Source organism: Dunckerocampus dactyliophorus, chromosome 14 (assembly GCF_027744805.1).
Source record: "Dunckerocampus dactyliophorus isolate RoL2022-P2 chromosome 14, RoL_Ddac_1.1, whole genome shotgun sequence".
Classification (NCBI taxonomy): Eukaryota; Metazoa; Chordata; class Actinopteri; order Syngnathiformes; family Syngnathidae; genus Dunckerocampus; species Dunckerocampus dactyliophorus.
In genome coordinates this window covers 25,057,836-25,075,965 of record NC_072832.1, presented here as the reverse complement: position 1 = coordinate 25,075,965, position 18,130 = coordinate 25,057,836, and the positions used below count along the sequence as shown (strand labels likewise).

At 44.5% G+C, this 18,130-nt stretch overlaps 1 protein-coding gene across 3 annotated transcripts in view; it reads left to right on the top strand.

Annotated features, from left to right (window-relative positions):
• The window catches only part of opn4a (opsin 4a (melanopsin)), a 25,271-nt gene extending 7,141 nt beyond the window's left edge, over positions 1-18,130 (top strand). For 2 of the 3 annotated variants that reach the window (XM_054798848.1, XM_054798849.1), the window contains 8 exons: positions 1,496-1,629; positions 4,871-5,074; positions 5,152-5,323; positions 14,141-14,317; positions 14,393-14,500; positions 14,693-14,882; positions 15,024-15,188; positions 15,271-18,130. In XM_054798848.1, coding sequence (XP_054654823.1) covers positions 1,496-1,629; positions 4,871-5,074; positions 5,152-5,323; positions 14,141-14,317; positions 14,393-14,500; positions 14,693-14,882; positions 15,024-15,188; positions 15,271-15,561 — 1,441 coding nt within the window. In that variant the 3' untranslated portion in view covers positions 15,562-18,130. The remainder of the gene's footprint in view (positions 1-1,495; positions 1,630-4,870; positions 5,075-5,151; positions 5,324-14,140; positions 14,318-14,392; positions 14,501-14,692; positions 14,883-15,023; positions 15,189-15,270) is intronic. The other variant, XM_054798850.1, reaches the window with a different exon arrangement.

Genomic DNA, 18,130 nt, shown 5'->3' with positions numbered 1-18,130 from the left:
AATAAGTATACTGTGCACACTGTGTACTTAGTTCCTGAGTGTGTGTGTGTGTTTGCGTGCTTCAAATGAGGCGGAGATGACGCTGTCGCTTTTTACGGTCGTCCCGCCACTGTTGAGGGTGGTAAGTGTCCATCGCTACAACAGTTTCAGTCCTTTAAGTGCAACACCCAGGTACTATTTCTACTTGGTGTGTGCGCACTCAAAATACTAAGTGTAAGTACTATGATAACGTTAGCATGTTAACAATGCTAACATACTACCGTAAGCATGCAACACCCAGCACGGTAGAGCTAAGTGTGTCAATACTGAATAAAATGTAAAAAAATGCTACCATGTTAATATTAGCATGCTAGTGCTAACATGCTAACACCTGACATGATAGTATTAAGCATTTAGATAGGTTTCTGCTCATGAAAACAGCTTCAATGCTACTATGCTAATGTTAGCAACAGTTTCTGCCAATGTTAGAACTAATGAAAATGGCTAAAAATTCCACGCTAATGTTAGCCTGCTAGCAATGCTAACATTAGCCTAGCATGGTAGCTCTAAGTGTCTGTGTATGTGAACACTCATAAAAAGGGCTAAAATATTAATATGATAATGTTAGCATGTTAGCAATGCTAACATCAGCATGTAAAACTTGCATGATAACGCTAAGTGCCCGCTAAGTGTCTGCTAAGTGTCTATAAGTGTTTAAATGTCATAAAAACGGCTAAAATATGAATATGCTAATGTTAGCAATGCTAACGTTAGCATGTAAAACCTAGCATGACAGCGCTAAGTGTCTACCAATATCTGTATATTTATATGTTTATTTGTATAGTTATATGTTTATATTAGTGAAAATGGATAAAAAAGCTACTATGCGCACATTAGCATGCTAGCAATGCTAACATGCTAACTGCTAATATTCTAACACTTGGCATGAGAGCTAAGTGTTTCTATGAGTTTTTATGAGTTTTTTCAAATGGCATGCGTACTTATTCGGGCTGTGCCATCTGGGGCGCCATCCCGGCTAGGTAGCAGAAACGGAGGGACTGCCATAAAAAGCGACGGCCTCACGTCCGCCTCATTAGAAGCCGGGGCACTATCTCGAAATAGCGACAACGAAGTAGCGTGGAGAAGATTAGAGTAGCACACCGTCATACTTTGAATGGCCAGGAAGTCCGTTATTGGTGTACTGACACCACCTGAGGTGCAGCCCAAGACTCAAAGCGGAAAAGAAAAGAGCCAATCAGCAAGCTGGCAGCAGCAGGGGATGTTGGGTAACATCGTGTTGGACAGAGTGAAGCCGCTGATCATGTGACTTCTTGGTTTTGATGCACCTAAGCTCCGCCTTCCACCCGTCATCCCGCTCAGCTGGACATTTTCCCAGAATCCTCTGAAGACGCTTCGTTTGGACGAATTATTGATTGCAGCAACTTGGGAGAAGAAATCTATTGATTGCGTCTGTCCGCACGCGCGCGCGTGCGTGTGTGTGTGCGTGTACGTGTAGGAGCCGCAGCCTGCGAACACCAGCCAACATGTTTATCATCAACTTGGCCGTCACGGACCTGCTCATGTGTGTCACGCAGTCGCCCATCTTCTTCACCAGCAGCATGCACAAGAGGTGGATCTTTGGGGAGAAAGGTACGCACACGCACACACGCGCTGGCCCTGGGGGCCTTGTGGGCACCATGGCTTGGTTCTTACTGGCCTGCAGCCTATTCCACAAATACAATTAAACAAGAAAACAACAGCAAAATATGGAGGAAAAGTGAACAAAAAAAGCGGAAAGTAACAAGAAAATGCTAATAAAAGTCATAATAGCCTTTAAAAGTAGTAGTAGTAGTAGTAATACGCTTTAAATGTAGTAGCAGTCATAATAATAGGCTTTAAAAGCAGTAAAAATACCAATAATAGACTTTAAAAGTAGTAGCAGTAGTAATAATATGCTTTGGAAGTAGTAGAATTGTAATAACAATTGGCTTTAAAAGTAGTAATACTAATAATATGCTTTAGAAGTAGTAGCAGTAATAATAATAGGCTTTAAAAGTAGTAATAATGCTAATAATAGGCTTTAAAAGCAGTAATAATACCAATAATAGGCTTTAAAAGTAGTAATAATGCTAATAATAGGCTTTAAAAGTAGTAGTAGTAGTAGTAATAATATGCTTTAAACGTAGTAATAAGACTAATAATATGCTTTAGAAGTAGTAGCAGTAATAATAATTGACTTTAAAAGTAGTAATAATGCTAATAATAGGCTTTAAAAGTAGTAATAATACTAATAATAGGCTTTAGAAGTTGTAGCAGCCATGATAATTGGCTTTAAAAGTAGTAATAATACTAATAATAGGCATTAAAAGTAGTAATAATGCTAATAATAGGCTTTAGAAGTAGTAGTAGTAGTAATAATATGCTTTAAAAGTAGTAATAATACTAATAATATGCTTTAGAAGTAGTAGCAGTAATAATAATAGGCTTTAAAAGTAGTAATAATGCTAATAATAGGCTTTAAAAGCAGTAATAATACCAATAATAGGCTTTAAAAGTAGTAATAATGCTAATAATAGGCTTTAAAAGTAGTAGTAGTAGTAGTAATAATATGCTTTAAACGTAGTAATAAGACTAATAATATGCTTTAGAAGTAGTAGCAGTAATAATAATTGACTTTAAAAGTAGTAATAATGCTAATAATAGGCTTTAAAAGTAGTAATAATACTAATAATAGGCTTTAGAAGTTGTAGCAGCCATGATAATTGGCTTTAAAAGTAGTAATAATACTAATAATAGGCATTAAAAGTAGTAATAATGCTAATAATAGGCTTTAGAAGTAGTAGTAGTAGTAATAATATGCTTTAAAAGTAGTAATAATACTAATAATATGCTTTAGAAGTAGTAGCAGTAATAATAATAGGCTTTAAAAGTAGTAATAATGCTAATAATAGGCTTTAAAAGCAGTAATAATACCAATAATAGGCTTTAAAAGCAGTAATAATGCTAATAATGGGCTTTAAAAGTAGTAATAATGCTAATAGGCTTTAAAAGTAGTAGTAGTAATAATATGCTTTAAAAGTAGTAATAATACTAATTATATGCTTTAGAAGTAGTAGCAGTAATAATAATTGGCTTTAAAAGTAGTAATAATGCTAATAATAGGCTTTAGATGTTGTAGCAGTAATGATAATTGGCTTTAAAAGTAGTAATAATGATAATAATAGGCTTTAAAAGCAGTAATAATACTAAAAATAGGCTTTACAAGGAGTAATAATGCTAATAATAGGCTTTAAAAGTAGTAATAATGCTAATAATAGGCTTTAGAAGTAGTAGTAGTAGTAATAATATGCTTTAAAAGTAGTAATAATACTAATAATATGCTTTAGAAGTAGTAGCAGTAATAATAATAGGCTTTAAAAGTAGTAATAATGCTAATAATAGGCTTTAAAAGCAGTAATAATACCAATAATAGGCTTTAAAAGCAGTAATAATGCTAATAATGGGCTTTAAAAGTAGTAATAATGCTAATAGGCTTTAAAAGTAGTAGTAGTAATAATATGCTTTAAAAGTAGTAATAATACTAATTATATGCTTTAGAAGTAGTAGCAGTAATAATAATTGGCTTTAAAAGTAGTAATGATGCTAATAATAGGCTTTAGATGTTGTAGCAGTAATGATAATTGGCTTTAAAAGTAGTAATAATGATAATAATAGGTTTTAAAAGCAGTAATAATACTAAAAATAGGCTTTACAAGGAGTAATAATGATAATAATAGGCTTTAAAAGCAGTAATAATGCTAAAAATAGGCTTTAAAAGGAGTAATAATGCTAACAATAGGCTTTAAAAGTAGTAATAATGCTAATAATAGGCTTTAGAAATAGTAGCAGTAGTAATAATATGCTTTAAAACTAGTAATAATACTAATAATATGCTTTAGAAGTAGTAGCAGTAACAATAGGCTTTAAAAGTAGTAATAATGCTAATAATAGGCTTTAAAAGCAGTAATAATACCAATAATAGCCTTTAAAAGCAGTAATAATGCTAATAATAGGCTTTAAAAGTATGCTAATAATAGGCTTTAGAAGTAGTAGTAGTAGTAATAATATGCTTTAAAAGTAGTAATAAGACTAATAATATGCTTTAGAAGTAGTAGCAGTAATAATAATTGCCTTTAAAAGTAGTAATAATGCTAATAATAGGCTTTAGAAGTAGTAATAATACTAATAATAGGCTTTAGAAGTTGTAGCAGTAATGATAATTGGCTTTAAAAGTAATAATAATGCTAATAATAGGCTTTAAGAGCAGTAATAATACTAAAAATAGGCTTTAAAAGGAGTAATAATGCTAATAATAGGCTTTAAAAGCAGTACTAATGCTAAAAATAGGCTTTAAAAGTAGTAATAATGCTAATAATAGGCTTTAAGAGCAGTAATAATACTAAAAATAGGCTTTAAAAGGAGTAATAATGCTAATAATAGGCTTTAAAAGCAGTAATAATGCTAACAATCGGCTAAAGTAAATGCTAAAGTCGTAATAATTCCTTCTTCTAAGGAGGGCTGCATGTTCCTCCTCCTCGTCATGCGAGACCTTGACGTGTTTGTTTGACACCAACACTCACAGAAAAGCGGCGGCGTGCGTGTTTGCTTTTGTCTCCAGTAGAGGAATACTGCAAGGTGCTTGACGTTGGCGATCTCCTACACTTAGTCTCTATTGTCTACTGCACTGAAGATCACTCAATTGGTGCACTTAAGGTGCACTTTTATTTCAGCCTTGGAGTGCATAAGTGCACTTAATACCGCAAGGGTACTGGGCACTGCAGGCGACGCTTGAACCGGAGCAATACGTAGAAAAACAACGTTTTCACGACTTTCCCTCATGTGTGTGCGTTAGCGTGCGAGCTGTACGCCTTCTGCGGTGCTCTCTTCGGGATCTGCTCCATGATCACGCTGACGGTGATTGCCATCGACCGCTACTTCGTCATCACGCGCCCGCTCACCTCCATCGGGGTGCTGTCGCGCAAGCGTGCGCTGGTCATCCTGGCGGCGGCGTGGACGTACTCACTGGGGTGGAGCCTGCCGCCGTTCTTCGGCTGGAGTAAGGACACGCACGCACACAAACACACTTGCGCTTTGCTTTGTGTTTGTTAAAGGAGTGTGTTTGTGGTCCGCCAGGCGCGTACGTCCCCGAGGGCTTGCTGACTTCCTGTACGTGGGACTACATGACCTTCACGCCGTCAGTGCGAGCGTACACCATGCTGCTCTTCATCTTCGTCTTCTTCTTGCCGCTCCTCATCATCGTCTGCTGCTACATCTTCATCTTTCGCGCCATCCGCACCACCAACAAGTCAGTCTGTGCGTGTGTGTGTGTTTTTCTGGTGATGCATTTTTGTTAGCACCGTTAGGTTTCTCCCACCCTAGTCAGTGACAACACGACTGAACACGAAATTCAGTTTTTAAATGAAACCTTTTATTATTAATGGAGAAAAATGATCCAAACCTCCATGGCCCTGTGTGAAAAATCCCCCTAAACTCCGTTAAAACATAACTTAACTGTGGTTTATCACACCTGAGTTCAATTTCTCAAGCCTCACCCAGGCCTGATTACTGCCACACCTGTTCTCAAACAAGAAATCACTTAAATAGGACCTGCCTGACAAAGTGAAGTAGACCACAAGATCCTCAAAAGCTAGACATCATGCCGAGATTGGAAGAAAGTCAGGGACAAATGAGAAAGAAAGTAATTGAGATCAATCAGAGTGGAAGAGGTTATAAAGCCATTTCTAAAGCTTTGGGACTCCAGCCAACCACAGTGAGAGCCATTATCCACAACTGGCGAAAACACGGAACAGTGGTGAACCTTCCCAGGAGTGGTCGACCAACCAAAATGACCCCAAGAGCGCAGCGACGTCTCGTCTGAGAGGTCACAAAAGACCCCACAACAACATCCAAAGAACTGCAGGCCTCACTTGCCTCAGTTAAGGTCAGTGTTCATGACTCCACCATAAGAAAGACACTGGGCAAAAACAGCCTGCATGGCAGAGTTCCAAGACCAAAACCACTGCTGAACAAAAACAACATTAAGGCTCGTCTCAAATGTGCCAGAAAACATCTTGATGATCTCCAAGACCTTTGGGAAAATACTCTGTGGTCTGATGAGACAAAAGTTGAACTTTTTGGAAGGTGTGTCCCATTACATCTGGCATTTCAGAAAAAGAACATCATAGCAACAGTAAAATATGGTGGTGGTAGTGTGATGGTCTTCAGGACCTGGAAGACTTGCTGTGATAAATGGAAGCATGAATTCTGCTGAAGGAGAATGTCTGGCCATCTGTTGGTGACCTCAAACTGAAACCAACTTGGGTTCTGTCACAAGTGGGAGTCGCCACTTGTAAAAAGGGGCGGAACCCAACGCAAGGAGTCAGACCAAAAATGGAAACAAAAGGTATTTAATAACATAAAGTGTCCCAAGCGGGAAAAGTACAACACAAGGGAAAGTCACAAACCAAAAGTAGAAAAACACAAAATGCTGCCAGCAGAAGGCTGACAGGAATAACTAGAATGCAACTAAGAAATACTGCAGGCAAACCTGAGCTGGAACAATAACTAGTGTAACAGGAAATAGTACTGAGCAGAGGGACAAGGGTGAGCCAGAAAGCGGGGAACAGGTAAGGAGCCGGACGAAGCGGAACAGGTAGCAAGGAGTACAATCTGGCACTGGTCCTGAGTTGCTGCTGAGTATAAGAAGGTAGTCTGATGAGATTGCCTGCAGGTGTGTGCTGGGGACTCCACCCACACCGGCTGAAGCTGCACAGAAAGCATACAAACAGCAGGCGGCAGCAGAGCGACAAACACCATCGTAACAGTATTCCCCCCTCTTATAAGGCGTCTCCTGACGGCCTACCTGGCTTGCTAGGGTGGAGACGGTGGAAGTCGCTAATGAGTGAAGGGTCGAGGATACAGGAGCGGGAGACCCAGGAACGTTCCTCCGGACCGTATCCCTCCCAGTCGACCAAATACTGGAACCCTCTACCCCTCTTCCGGGAGTCCAAAAGAGCCTTCACAGTATATGCTGGCTGGCCATCGATCATACGCGGCAGGGGCGGCGCCTCGGCCGGCGGGCACAGCTGGCTGGAGGAAACTGGTTTAATGCAGGAGACGTGAAAGACTGGATGTACCTTGAGGGAGGGCGGAAGCTTGAGCTTGACGGAGGAGGGGTTGATGATGGCGGCAATAGGAAAAGGTCCCACAAACTTTGGAGCCAGTTTCCTGCTGGTTCCTGCTAGTGGCAGATCCTTGGCCGATAGCCAAACCTCCTGGCCCACCTGGTAGTCCGGTGCCGGAACCCTATGGCGATCTGCCAGGCGTTGGTTGCGTGCGGCTGTCCGTTTAAGTGCTGCCAAGGTCTCCCGCCAGACCCTTCGGGCGCGACGCAGGTGGGCTTGAACGGACGGAACTGCGACATCCGACTCCTGTGCAGGGAATAGCGGAGGCTGGTAACCGTAAGCAACTTTAAACGGTGACATACCTGTGGCTGAGCTTATGAGGGTGTTGTGGGCATATTCAACCCAGGGGAGGTGGGAGGACCATGATGCCGGGTGCTGGTGGCAAACACATCGTAACGCCGCTCCCAGGTCCTGGTTGGCCCGCTCTGTCTGGCCGTTTGTCTGAGGGTGATGTCCCGAGGAAAGGCTGACAGATGCTCCCAAGGTCCTGCAAAAGGCCTTCCACACTCGGGACGTGAATTGGGGACCCCTGTCGGAGACAATGTCAAGTGGTATGCCATGAAGACGAAACACATGTCTCACCAATAGGTGCGCTGTTTCGAGGGACGAAGGCAGGCCCGGCAGGGCGACGAAGTGTACCATCTTAGAGAAACGGTCAACAATGCTCAAAACGACGGTCTTGCCTCGGGAGGCAGGTAGTCCAGTGACAAAGTCCAGGCCGATGTGGGACCAAGGGCGGGATGGGATGGGTAATGGCTGAAGGAGTCCGGCCGGAGCACGGTGCAGAGTCTTGCTTCTGGCACAGACAGAGCAGGCCGCGACGAATCCCTTTATGTCAGCGGCCATGGATGGCCACCAGAACCTCTGCGCCACCGCGGCTTGTGTGCGACTGACCCCAGGATGGCATGTCATCTTTGACGAGTGTCCCCACTGTATGACCTCCGACCTAAGATCCTGGGGAACGAATAGTCTTCCCGGTGGGCATCCTTGAGGCCGTTCCATACCGCTGGTAGCCTCCGAAACCCTCTTCTCCACCTCCCACTGGACTGCCCCCAACACCCGAGCCACAGGTATTATAGTCTCTGGTGCAGCCTCCTCCTCCGTGGTCCCAAAAGTCCTGGACAGCGCGTCGGGCTTAATATTGCGGGAACCGGGTCTGTAGGTAATGGAGAAGTCGAATCTGGTGAGAAAGAGGGACCACCGGGCCTGACGGGCATTGAGTCTTTGAGCAGTTCTAATGTAAGCAAGGTTCTTGTGATCGGTTATGACCATGAACGGAAGAGCTGCGCCTTCCAACCAATGACGCCACTCCCGCAGCGCGAGAACGATGGCCAGCAGCTCTCTATTTCCCACATCATAATTACCCTCTGCTTTCGTGAGGCGACGCGAGAAGAATGCACACGGGTGGAGCTTTTGGTCGACTGGGGACCGCTGCGACAGGACGGCTCCCACTCCCGTATCCGATGCGTCGACCTCAACAAGGAACTGTAAAGCAGGATCAGGGTAAATTAACACCGGTGCCGTAGTAAAAAATCTCTTAAGTTGAGTAAACGCCTCCTCCGCCTTGGGGTTCCATACAAATGGTACTTTGGAAGATGTAAGCATGGTCAGGGGTTCGACTTTGCTGCTAAAGTTACGAATAAATCGTCTATAAAAATTTGCAAAGCCCAGAAACCTCTGCAAATGCTTCCTTGTTGTCGGAGTCGGCCATTCGACCACCGCCTGGATTTTAGCGGGATCGGCACGTATCTGACCCTTCTCCACGATATACCCCAGGAAGGACATGGAGGTGGTGTGAAATTCGCATTTCTCTGCCTTGACATATAACCGGTTCTCTAGAAGTCGCTGGAGGACGAGCCGGACGTGACGGGTATGTTCCTGTAGGTTCCTAGAGAAAATGAGAATGTCATCCAGATAGACAAAGCAAATACGATTAATCATGTCTCTTAGCACATCGTTAATTAAGTTTTGAAAAACCGCTGGGGCGTTAGTAAGTCCAAATGGCATCACCAAATACTCGAAGTGCCCCATAGGTGTATTGAAGGCTGTCTTCCACTCATCTCCCCTCTTTATGCGTACCAAGTGATATGCGTTCCGTAAATCTAATTTGGAGAATATTTGCGCGGAATGCAAAGCGGAGAATGCGGAGTCCATAAGTGGGAGAGAATACCGGTTGCGGAGAGTGATACTGTTGAGCCCCCTATAGTCGATACAAGGCCTAAGTGACTTATCCTTCTTAGCTACAAAGAAAAATCCCGCCCCCAACGGGGAAGATGACGGGCGGATAAATCCGGAAGCGAGCGAGGAGGAAATATAGTCCTTGAGGGCTTGCAGTTCAGGAGCCGAAACATTATATAATTTGGCATTGGGCAGGCTAGCATCAGGTAGCAGCTCAATCGCACAGTCGTAAGGGCGATGCGGGGGAAGAGTTTGAGCGCTGTCCTTACTAAACACTTGCTTAAGGTCATGATAGATCTTGGGTACCCCAGCTAGCTCAATCCTCTCCTCGACAACGTGGGCAACGGGGGTCTCGGTGACAGCAGAGCGCAAACAGTTGGCGTGACAAAAGGGGCTCCAGTTATTAATACACATTCTGTTCCAATCAATCGAAGGGTTGTGTAATTTTAGCCACGTGAGACCAAGAACAACCGGGGCGGAACGAGACGGAATTAAATAGAAACGGATACTCTCAAAATGATTACCCGACAACCGGAGTGATAGGGGTTCGGTCTGGTGAGACACCGCCGCCAAGAGACGCCCATCCAAGGATAGTACCTCCTTAGGGGAGGGTAGTTCAACTAGCTTCAGATTGCAAGACTTAGCAAAATTAGGGTCCAAAAAACAGTCATCAGAACCAGAGTCAATGAGTACAGTCACTGGGATATTATTCCCCCCTCCCATGATAGTTCCATGGACCTGTAGTCTGTGTGGGGGTGTGCAAGACTGAAAAGGAGTGGCATTGGTCTTATACTCACAATCCCTAAGCGCAGGACGATCCCCAACCTTGGGTTGATCGATCCCTGATACCGATGTGAGGCTCTCGGCCGATCCCAAGGTCGATCCCCGCCTCTGTCCAGGTCTAGCAGGGCATCGTTGGAGCCGGTGATCTGGATCGCCGCAATACAGGCATAATTCCATCTTGAGGCGGCGGGTCCTTTCTGCTTGCGTAAGACGGCGAGCTCCCAGCTGCATTGGGGTCTCTGTGGGTGTCGAGTCGATCTCCATCGGCAGGTGCCGGGCGGGTCTCCTCTCCATCGGCGGGGTTGATACGGGTCGCGGAGTAGATGGACGGGTATCGATCCTCCTCTCTTCCGTGTGCTCCTTTGCTCGGTCCCTGATGCGATTATCCAATCTAATAGCTAGATCTATGAGTTCATCCAATGACACAGAGTAGTCCTTGGCCACTAATTCGTCCTTTATGCGAGGATTTAGAGCCCTACGAAAAATGTCCCGAAGAACGGCAGTATCGGTGTAGCCGCTCTCGACAGCCATGACACGGAAGTCAATAGCGAAATCCGCCACCGTGCGTCCCCTCTGTTTTAGTTCTAGTAACCGACCCCTGGCCTCTCTACCATGCACCGGGTGGTGAAATACTCGTCTCATTTCTGCCAGAAATGTCTGCATAGAGGTGCGCGTGGCAGGAACTGATTTGCCAATGGCCATAGCCCATGTAGCTGCTCTGCCGGTAAGTAAGCTCATAATAAAGGCTATACGTGCTGGGTCCGAGCCGTAAGTAGTTGGCTGTTGATCAAACACCAGCGAACATTGGTGCAAAAACTGTTCACAGGACTGTGACTCACCCGAAAAACGTGGAGGGTGAGGAATACTAGGTTCCCGTCCTGAGTTAGTAATCAGTGTCGATAATGAGGCAGGAGTGGAGGTAATCACTGCAGCTGTGCCTGCCTCGTCCTCCTGCAGCAGGTGTGCACATACCCTTGCTAGACGTTGGTCCATGTTGTCTACCGCTAGGGTGAGTGCGGAAACGGTGTCCGTGAGGTCACGCAGCCTCTTCTCATGGTCGCTGACCAGCTGGCCTTGATGAGACAGGGCGCTGCGGAAGTGGTCCAACCCTGCGGGCTCCATTGTGGCCAGATTGTTCTGTCACAAGTGGGAGTCGCCACTTGTAAAAAGGGGCGGAACCCAACGCAAGGAGTCAGACCAAAAATGGAAACAAAAGGTATTTAATAACATAAAGTGTCCCAAGCGGGAAAAGTACAACACAAGGGAAAGTCACAAACCAAAAGTAGAAAAACACAAAACGCTGCCAGCAGAAGGCTGACAGGAATAACTAGAATGCAACTAAGAAATACTGCAGGCAAACCTGAGCTGGAACAATAACTAGTGTAACAGGAAATAGTACTGAGCAGAGGGACAAGGGTGAGCCAGAAAGCGGGGAACAGGTAAGGAGCCGGACGAAGCGGAACAGGTAGCAAGGAGTACAATCTGGCACTGGTCCTGAGTTGCTGCTGAGTATAAGAAGGTAGTCTGATGAGATTGCCTGCAGGTGTGTGCTGGGGACTCCACCCACACCGGCTGAAGCTGCACAGAAAGCATACAAACAGCAGGCGGCAGCAGAGCGACAAACACCATCGTAACAGGTTCTGCAGCAGGACAATGATCCAAAACACACCAGCAAGTCCACCTCTGAATGGCTGAAGACTTTGGAGTGGCCTAGTCCAAGTCCTGACCTGAATCCTATTGAGATGCTGTGGCATGACCTTAAAAAGGTGCTTCATGCTGGAAAAGCCTCCAATGTGGCTGAATGACAACAATTCTGCAAAGACGAGTGGGCCAAAATTCCTCCCCAGCGCTGGAAGAGACTCATTGCAAGTTATCACAAACGCTTGATTGCAGTTGTTGCTGCTAAGGGGGGCCCAACCACTTATTAGCTTTAGGGGGAAATCACTTTTTCACACAGGGACATGTAGCTTTGGAGTTTTTTCTCCCTTAATAATAAAAAGTTTCATTTAAAAACTGCATTTTGTGTTCAGTTGTGTTGTCATTGACTAATATTTACATTTCTTTGATGATCTGAAACATTTAAGTGTGGAATCAGGAAGGAGGCAACCACTTTTTCACACCAGTGTACAAGCTTAACATAACAACAATTAGTCAATTCAGCCAAGCAATTGATTGTAGAAATTTGACGAAACGGGTTTTGTGGTTACCCTTAGAAATTTGGAGAAGCGGCCGCTGGCTGAAAGAGAAACTGTGGCGGTGTAGGATCTCCAGGGGTCCCGGACAAGTCCCCAGTTGAAATGTCCAACTTTGTTTCCCCAAGACACACTTTTCTGTCTTTGCAATCTTTTAGTGACAAAATTGTCTGGAAGACGTCACGAAGTACAGCATGATGAACCAGCTCATAGCGGGACGTCCCGAAACTAGGCAGTGCCTACTCTGATATTCTACCCTTGAGTCCCGCACACACAGAGGTGTTACTCTTCCTGATTGGATCAGTATGTAATTATGTGTTAGCATTGAACTGGTTCCAGTTTTTGTGAATCAAGGGTGTGTGTCTGTGTGTGTGTGTGTGTGTGTGTGTGTGTGTGTGTGTGTGTGTGTGTGTTGTCGTGTGCAAGCGTAGCAGCTGGCTTGATGAGGTTGCCAGTCGGTTGCAAAATTCAAGTAAAGAACAGCGCAATCATTGTTTAATGTTTCATTCTAGTCAACTCTAACACTTTCTATATTAAAGATGCATAAATATGTAGGCATGGGGGGCCCTAAAGATACATAAAAATTAAAGGCTGGGAGACCACCCAATACATTTTGTATATTAAAGATACATAAATATTAAAGGATGGGGGACCACCTGATGCATTTTCTACATTAAAAATACCTAAAAATTAAAGTATGGGAGGCCACTTGATACATTTTGTACATTAAAGATACGTAAATATTAAACGATGGGGGCATTAAAGATACCTGGGAGGCCACTTGATACATGTTGTACATTAAAGATACATAAAAATGAAAGGCACAAATATTAAAGGATGGGGGCATTAAATACCTAAAAATTAAAGGATGGGAGGCCACTTTGATCGATTTTGTACATTAAAGATGCTGAAAGCACTCCAGTGTAGGCCAATATCTGCTGAAGTATGTGAACAAAACATCCATAGCTTTGTGTTATAGCTGACATAGCAAAGTAGCAAGGATGCTCCGATCAGGTTTTTATGCTGTTGATACCGATCACGTAGGTTAAGTGTGCATTTTTAAATGTACTATTGGCTATATCAGGGGTCCCCAATGTTTTTGTCTTGTGAGAACTACTTTTACACAATGAAAATGGCCAAGAGCTACTCAACGTTTCTAACATAGCTTATTTCAACCCAAACAAAGCGAATATGCTTGTTTTACCAGATCATTCACAAAATGCTGGTGTCCACAACTCACATTTTGTATTTCACAATGCATTTATTTCTACTGTTCTTTCATTATTAACTGAAAACCTGAATGAAAAGCAGGCTTGCAGGCGCCTCATGTGGTTGTGGGGGGCTCCCTGGTGCCCGCGGGCACCACGTTGGTGACCCCTGGGCGATATGATATGAAGGGGAACCATAACATTTAGACAAAAACATATTTGACTTAGTTTTTCAAAATCACTGGTAAAACGGCGAAGGTGATTGGTGTTAAAAAGCAAGTATCGGCATATGCCAATACCGTGCTTTTTTTTACGGAAATCGGCTGATACTGATCAGTGGCCGATTGATTGGAGCACCCCTACAAATGAGTATTTATTAATTCAAAGTAAAAGAATTCATTAAATTTTTCCAGTATGCCCAACGTTAAATGCATTGTTATCATTGAAAATGTCTCCTGAGACGTATAAGAAGTGAAAAAAGTTTGTGTGTCCTATCTTGGCTAACATTAGCTGACGAGGCTGTGATGCTGAGGGTGTGTGCAACGCTTTCACACGTGCACGTGTGTGCGTGTTTCAGGGCTGTGGGCAAGGTGAACGGCAGCGTGCACTCTCACATGGCCACGCGAGACTCTGCAAAGACCTTCCACCGCCTGCAGAACGAGTGGAAGATGGCGAAGATCGCACTGATCGTCATTCTGCTCTACGTGGTGTCGTGGTCGCCGTACTCCACCGTCGCCCTCACCGCCTTCGCAGGGTAAAGTGTGGATGGTGTGTTGGAATGGGTACCTTGTGGTGGTCTCTGTCAGCACGTGTCTTTGCTGGTGTGCAGGTACGCTGACATGTTGACGCCTTACATGAACTCCGTGCCCGCCGTCATCGCCAAGGCGTCCGCCATCCACAACCCCATCATCTACGCCATCACGCATCCCAAGTACAGGTAATGCTCAACACTCTCAGGTCATCCGCATGTTAAGCTCGGCTGACCTGAATGCTAAGTGGACTGTAGCAGATCAAACACGCTAATACGCACGCATGCTAAGTGCAGCTCACGTAGATTGTTGCGGGATGAAAGTGCTGGAACGCATCACCATGATGATTAAACCTGCCAATCACAGCTGTCCTTCCTCAGGGTGGCGTTGGCCAAGTACATCCCGTGTCTTGGCATCCTGCTGTGCGTGCGTCCTCGCGACTTGCGCTCGGCCAGCAGCAGCTTCATGTCAACACGGCGCTCCACCGTCACCAGCCAGACGTCCGACATCAGCGCACAGTTCAGCCGTCACAGCAAGAGTCGCCTCTCGTCCGCCTCCGACAGCGAATCGGTGAGCTGGCGTTGACGGGCGGCCCTGGGTGTGATCTTCCAGGATAGACTGCTGCATCTCATGTGCACTAAAAGATTTTTGCAGCGTGGCGTTACAGGAAGGCTTTTTTTCTGAAAGCCTCCTTGTCTTCCGGGTTAACAGGGGCTGACGGACACCGAGGCCGACATGTCCAGTCTGGGCTCCCGGCCCGCCAGCCGCCAGGTCTCCTGTGAAATCAGCAGAGACACGGCAGACTTCCCCGAATTCAAACCTTCCTCCAGCTTCAAGAGCAAGATGAAGAGTCACGACTCGGGAATCTTCGAGAAGGTCAGCGCACAAAGATCTTCATTAGTTTGCCATGAAACGTTCAAAAACACTCATCATCATCATTGTATTTGTCCTCCCCCAGACATCCTTTGACACGGACATTTCCACCATTGGCGTCAGCGAACGTGGCAGCATTCCAAACGTGAGTACCAAGACGCCGACGGACGCTGTTTGTCTTCTACACCTTCAAACTTCTCCTCTCTCGCAGAACGCTGACTCGGCAGAAGGCCACGTGACCAGAAGCGCGCTCGCCCGCATCCCGAGCATTGTCATCACCTCCGAATCTAGCCCCTTCCTTCCCGTTGGCCGAAGCGCCTCGCGCTCCACCCGCGCCAAGGCCACCTACAGCAGCACTGGGGCGGGGTCTGGTTAGAGACCGGCTCACGTCCAATCAGAATGTACAGACTTTTAAGTGACGCTTGAAACATAAAAGCTGTGTCTCAAATGGAACACTTGTGTCTGTGCACTTCAATAAGTGCACTGTGTACATCGTGTACTTAGTTCCTGAGTGTGTGAATTTTGACAGTGTCGTGCTGTCTCTTTGTCTTTGATTCACTACTTTACAGGTTGCTTCTCAGCCACCGTGATTTCAAGTCAGTCCCGCCCTTTCCGCTACATAGCCAAGATGGCATTAGTGAATGTGATAAATATCCCTCACTGCACACTCACCATTTTGAGTGTTTTGGGTGCAATATCCAAGTGCTCAAAAGACAAAGTGGAGGTACAGAAGTTCGCCAATAAGCCCAAATAAGTGCACACTTGTGTACTTACACTTAGTCATTTGAGTGTGTTCACACCGAGACAGAGGACAAAAAGCAGGACACTCTCAGTACCCGGATGTTGCATTCAAAACACAACGGTAAGTGTGCTGTGATGGACACCCTCATTAGTCGTCATCTTGGCTATGTAGTGGAAGTGGAGGGACTAATTGCAGTGGTTGCAATTCACCACTAAAAAGGAGAGAAGAAGAAGACCTTCTTCTTCAGTTAGTCCCTTCCCTTACGCTACGTATGATGAATTTACAGTTTAGGTCGCCATCTTTATTTACAGTAAGTGTGCAATGAAGTTGTTGTAGACTTACCTGAAATAACAATCCCAATATTTACCTTCTTCTCTCCTTTTTTAATGGTGGATTGCAACCACTCCAGCTAGTACCTCCCCTTCTGCTACGTATGATTAATTTCCTGTACAAGTAAATATTGCCATCTTCATTTACAGTTAGTGTGCAATGAAGTCGTTGTACACTTACCAGAAATGACGATCCCAATATTTACCTTCTTCTCTCCTTTTTTAATGGTGGATTGCAACCACTCCAGTTAGTCCCTCTCCTTCCGCTACGTATGATGAATTTCCTGTGCAGGTAAATATTGCCATCTTCATTTTCGGTAAGTGTCGTTGTGTCGTCGTTGTGTCGTAAGTGTCGTTACGGTCGTTGTACACTTACCTGAAATGACGATCCCAATATTTACTTTCTTCTCTCCTTTTCACTGGTGAGTTGCAACCTCTCCAGTTAGTCCCTCCCCTTTCCCTACGTATGATGAATTTACGGCATGTGTGTAACCCCCCATGCTTCAAGCAGCTTCGTGCTGGGCTCGAGCACAGGACCTTCGGCATGGGAGTCAAGAGCACTGACCGTTAGGCCAAAAGCACGGACAGTCGACCCAGCGTTTAGCGCAGCTCTTAAGGCCGAGGGAGTGAGGTTTACCAAAGTGCACTTGCGCAGCTGCACTGGCTGGCATCCGTTACATGTGTACAACGAAGTCATTGTACACAAACCTTAAATGACGATCCCAGTATTTACCTTCTTTTTTTTTCTTCTCTCCTTTTTAATGGTCAATTGCAACCACTCGATGGAGCATTATCGCCAATATTTGTATATCACCCCACAATGTGCGGGCCAGCTTTTTTTCCCCACTCCTCTATTGTACAGTCATAAAAAATCAATTTGTTTACGGCTCGTGTGCACCCCCTGCTTCAAACGAGGTGCCCCATTTTATGGTAGTCTCTCCCTTTCAGCTTCGTTTCCAAGATGCCATTTTGAGTACAACACCTGGGTACTGACGCTGCACTGCATTTTGCCCTACTTACACTTATGCACTCAAAAGTCTAAGTACGCAAGTGCGCCAATTGAGACACAGCCAAAGCCATTACAGGAAGTGGCGCTCCTGTTGTTTCTGTGACAGCTTCCTTTAACATAAAACTGCACCAACACATAAAGAGCAAGTTAAATTAAATATTTTCACGTTCCTAGTGAAGTATATGATATTCTATGCATTTACAGACAGTAGTTAATCAAGCACATTGTTCTTTCAAATTCAACTACCTTCTTCAGTGACGGGAAGGATGAGACGCAATGTCATGACTTGATTGTAATGAAGTGTGTTTGGTGTTAAATGTAACACGCTGTAGCCACATAGCAGTTAATTATGTTACACGACGTATGTAAATAGCCATCATCACGGTCCTGAGAGGAGGTCCAGTCAGCGCTTAATTACCTTTGGAGGTAATGACTAGCTCACGTTAGTCTTTCTTTAGCAGAAAGAAAATGTTATATGATGAATTGTACACACAAATGAAAGCAACCCACTGATGTACGTGTTCTACTTCCTGTCTTTGTGCTAAGTTAATTATTTCCACTTTTCTTCTCATGTCCCAAGGCCTGCAAATGCACTTTGTTCAGTGTCCTCCCAGCGTCACAATATTACATTTTGTTGTCTTTCCAAAGCTGAAAATGTACGATGACTTTTCACCTATAGATGTTTTCTTTTGCGTGCTCATTGTGTTGTGTTTTCACTTTCATAACCTTCTACAGTGTGATACATTGTGGAGATATATTCATTATCCTAAACGTCTGCGCTGATGTTTTCTATGTTGGTTCCTATTGTAGACTTGTGTGTCTTTGTTGTTGCTTTTATTTATTTTTATAAATAAATATGTGCTAT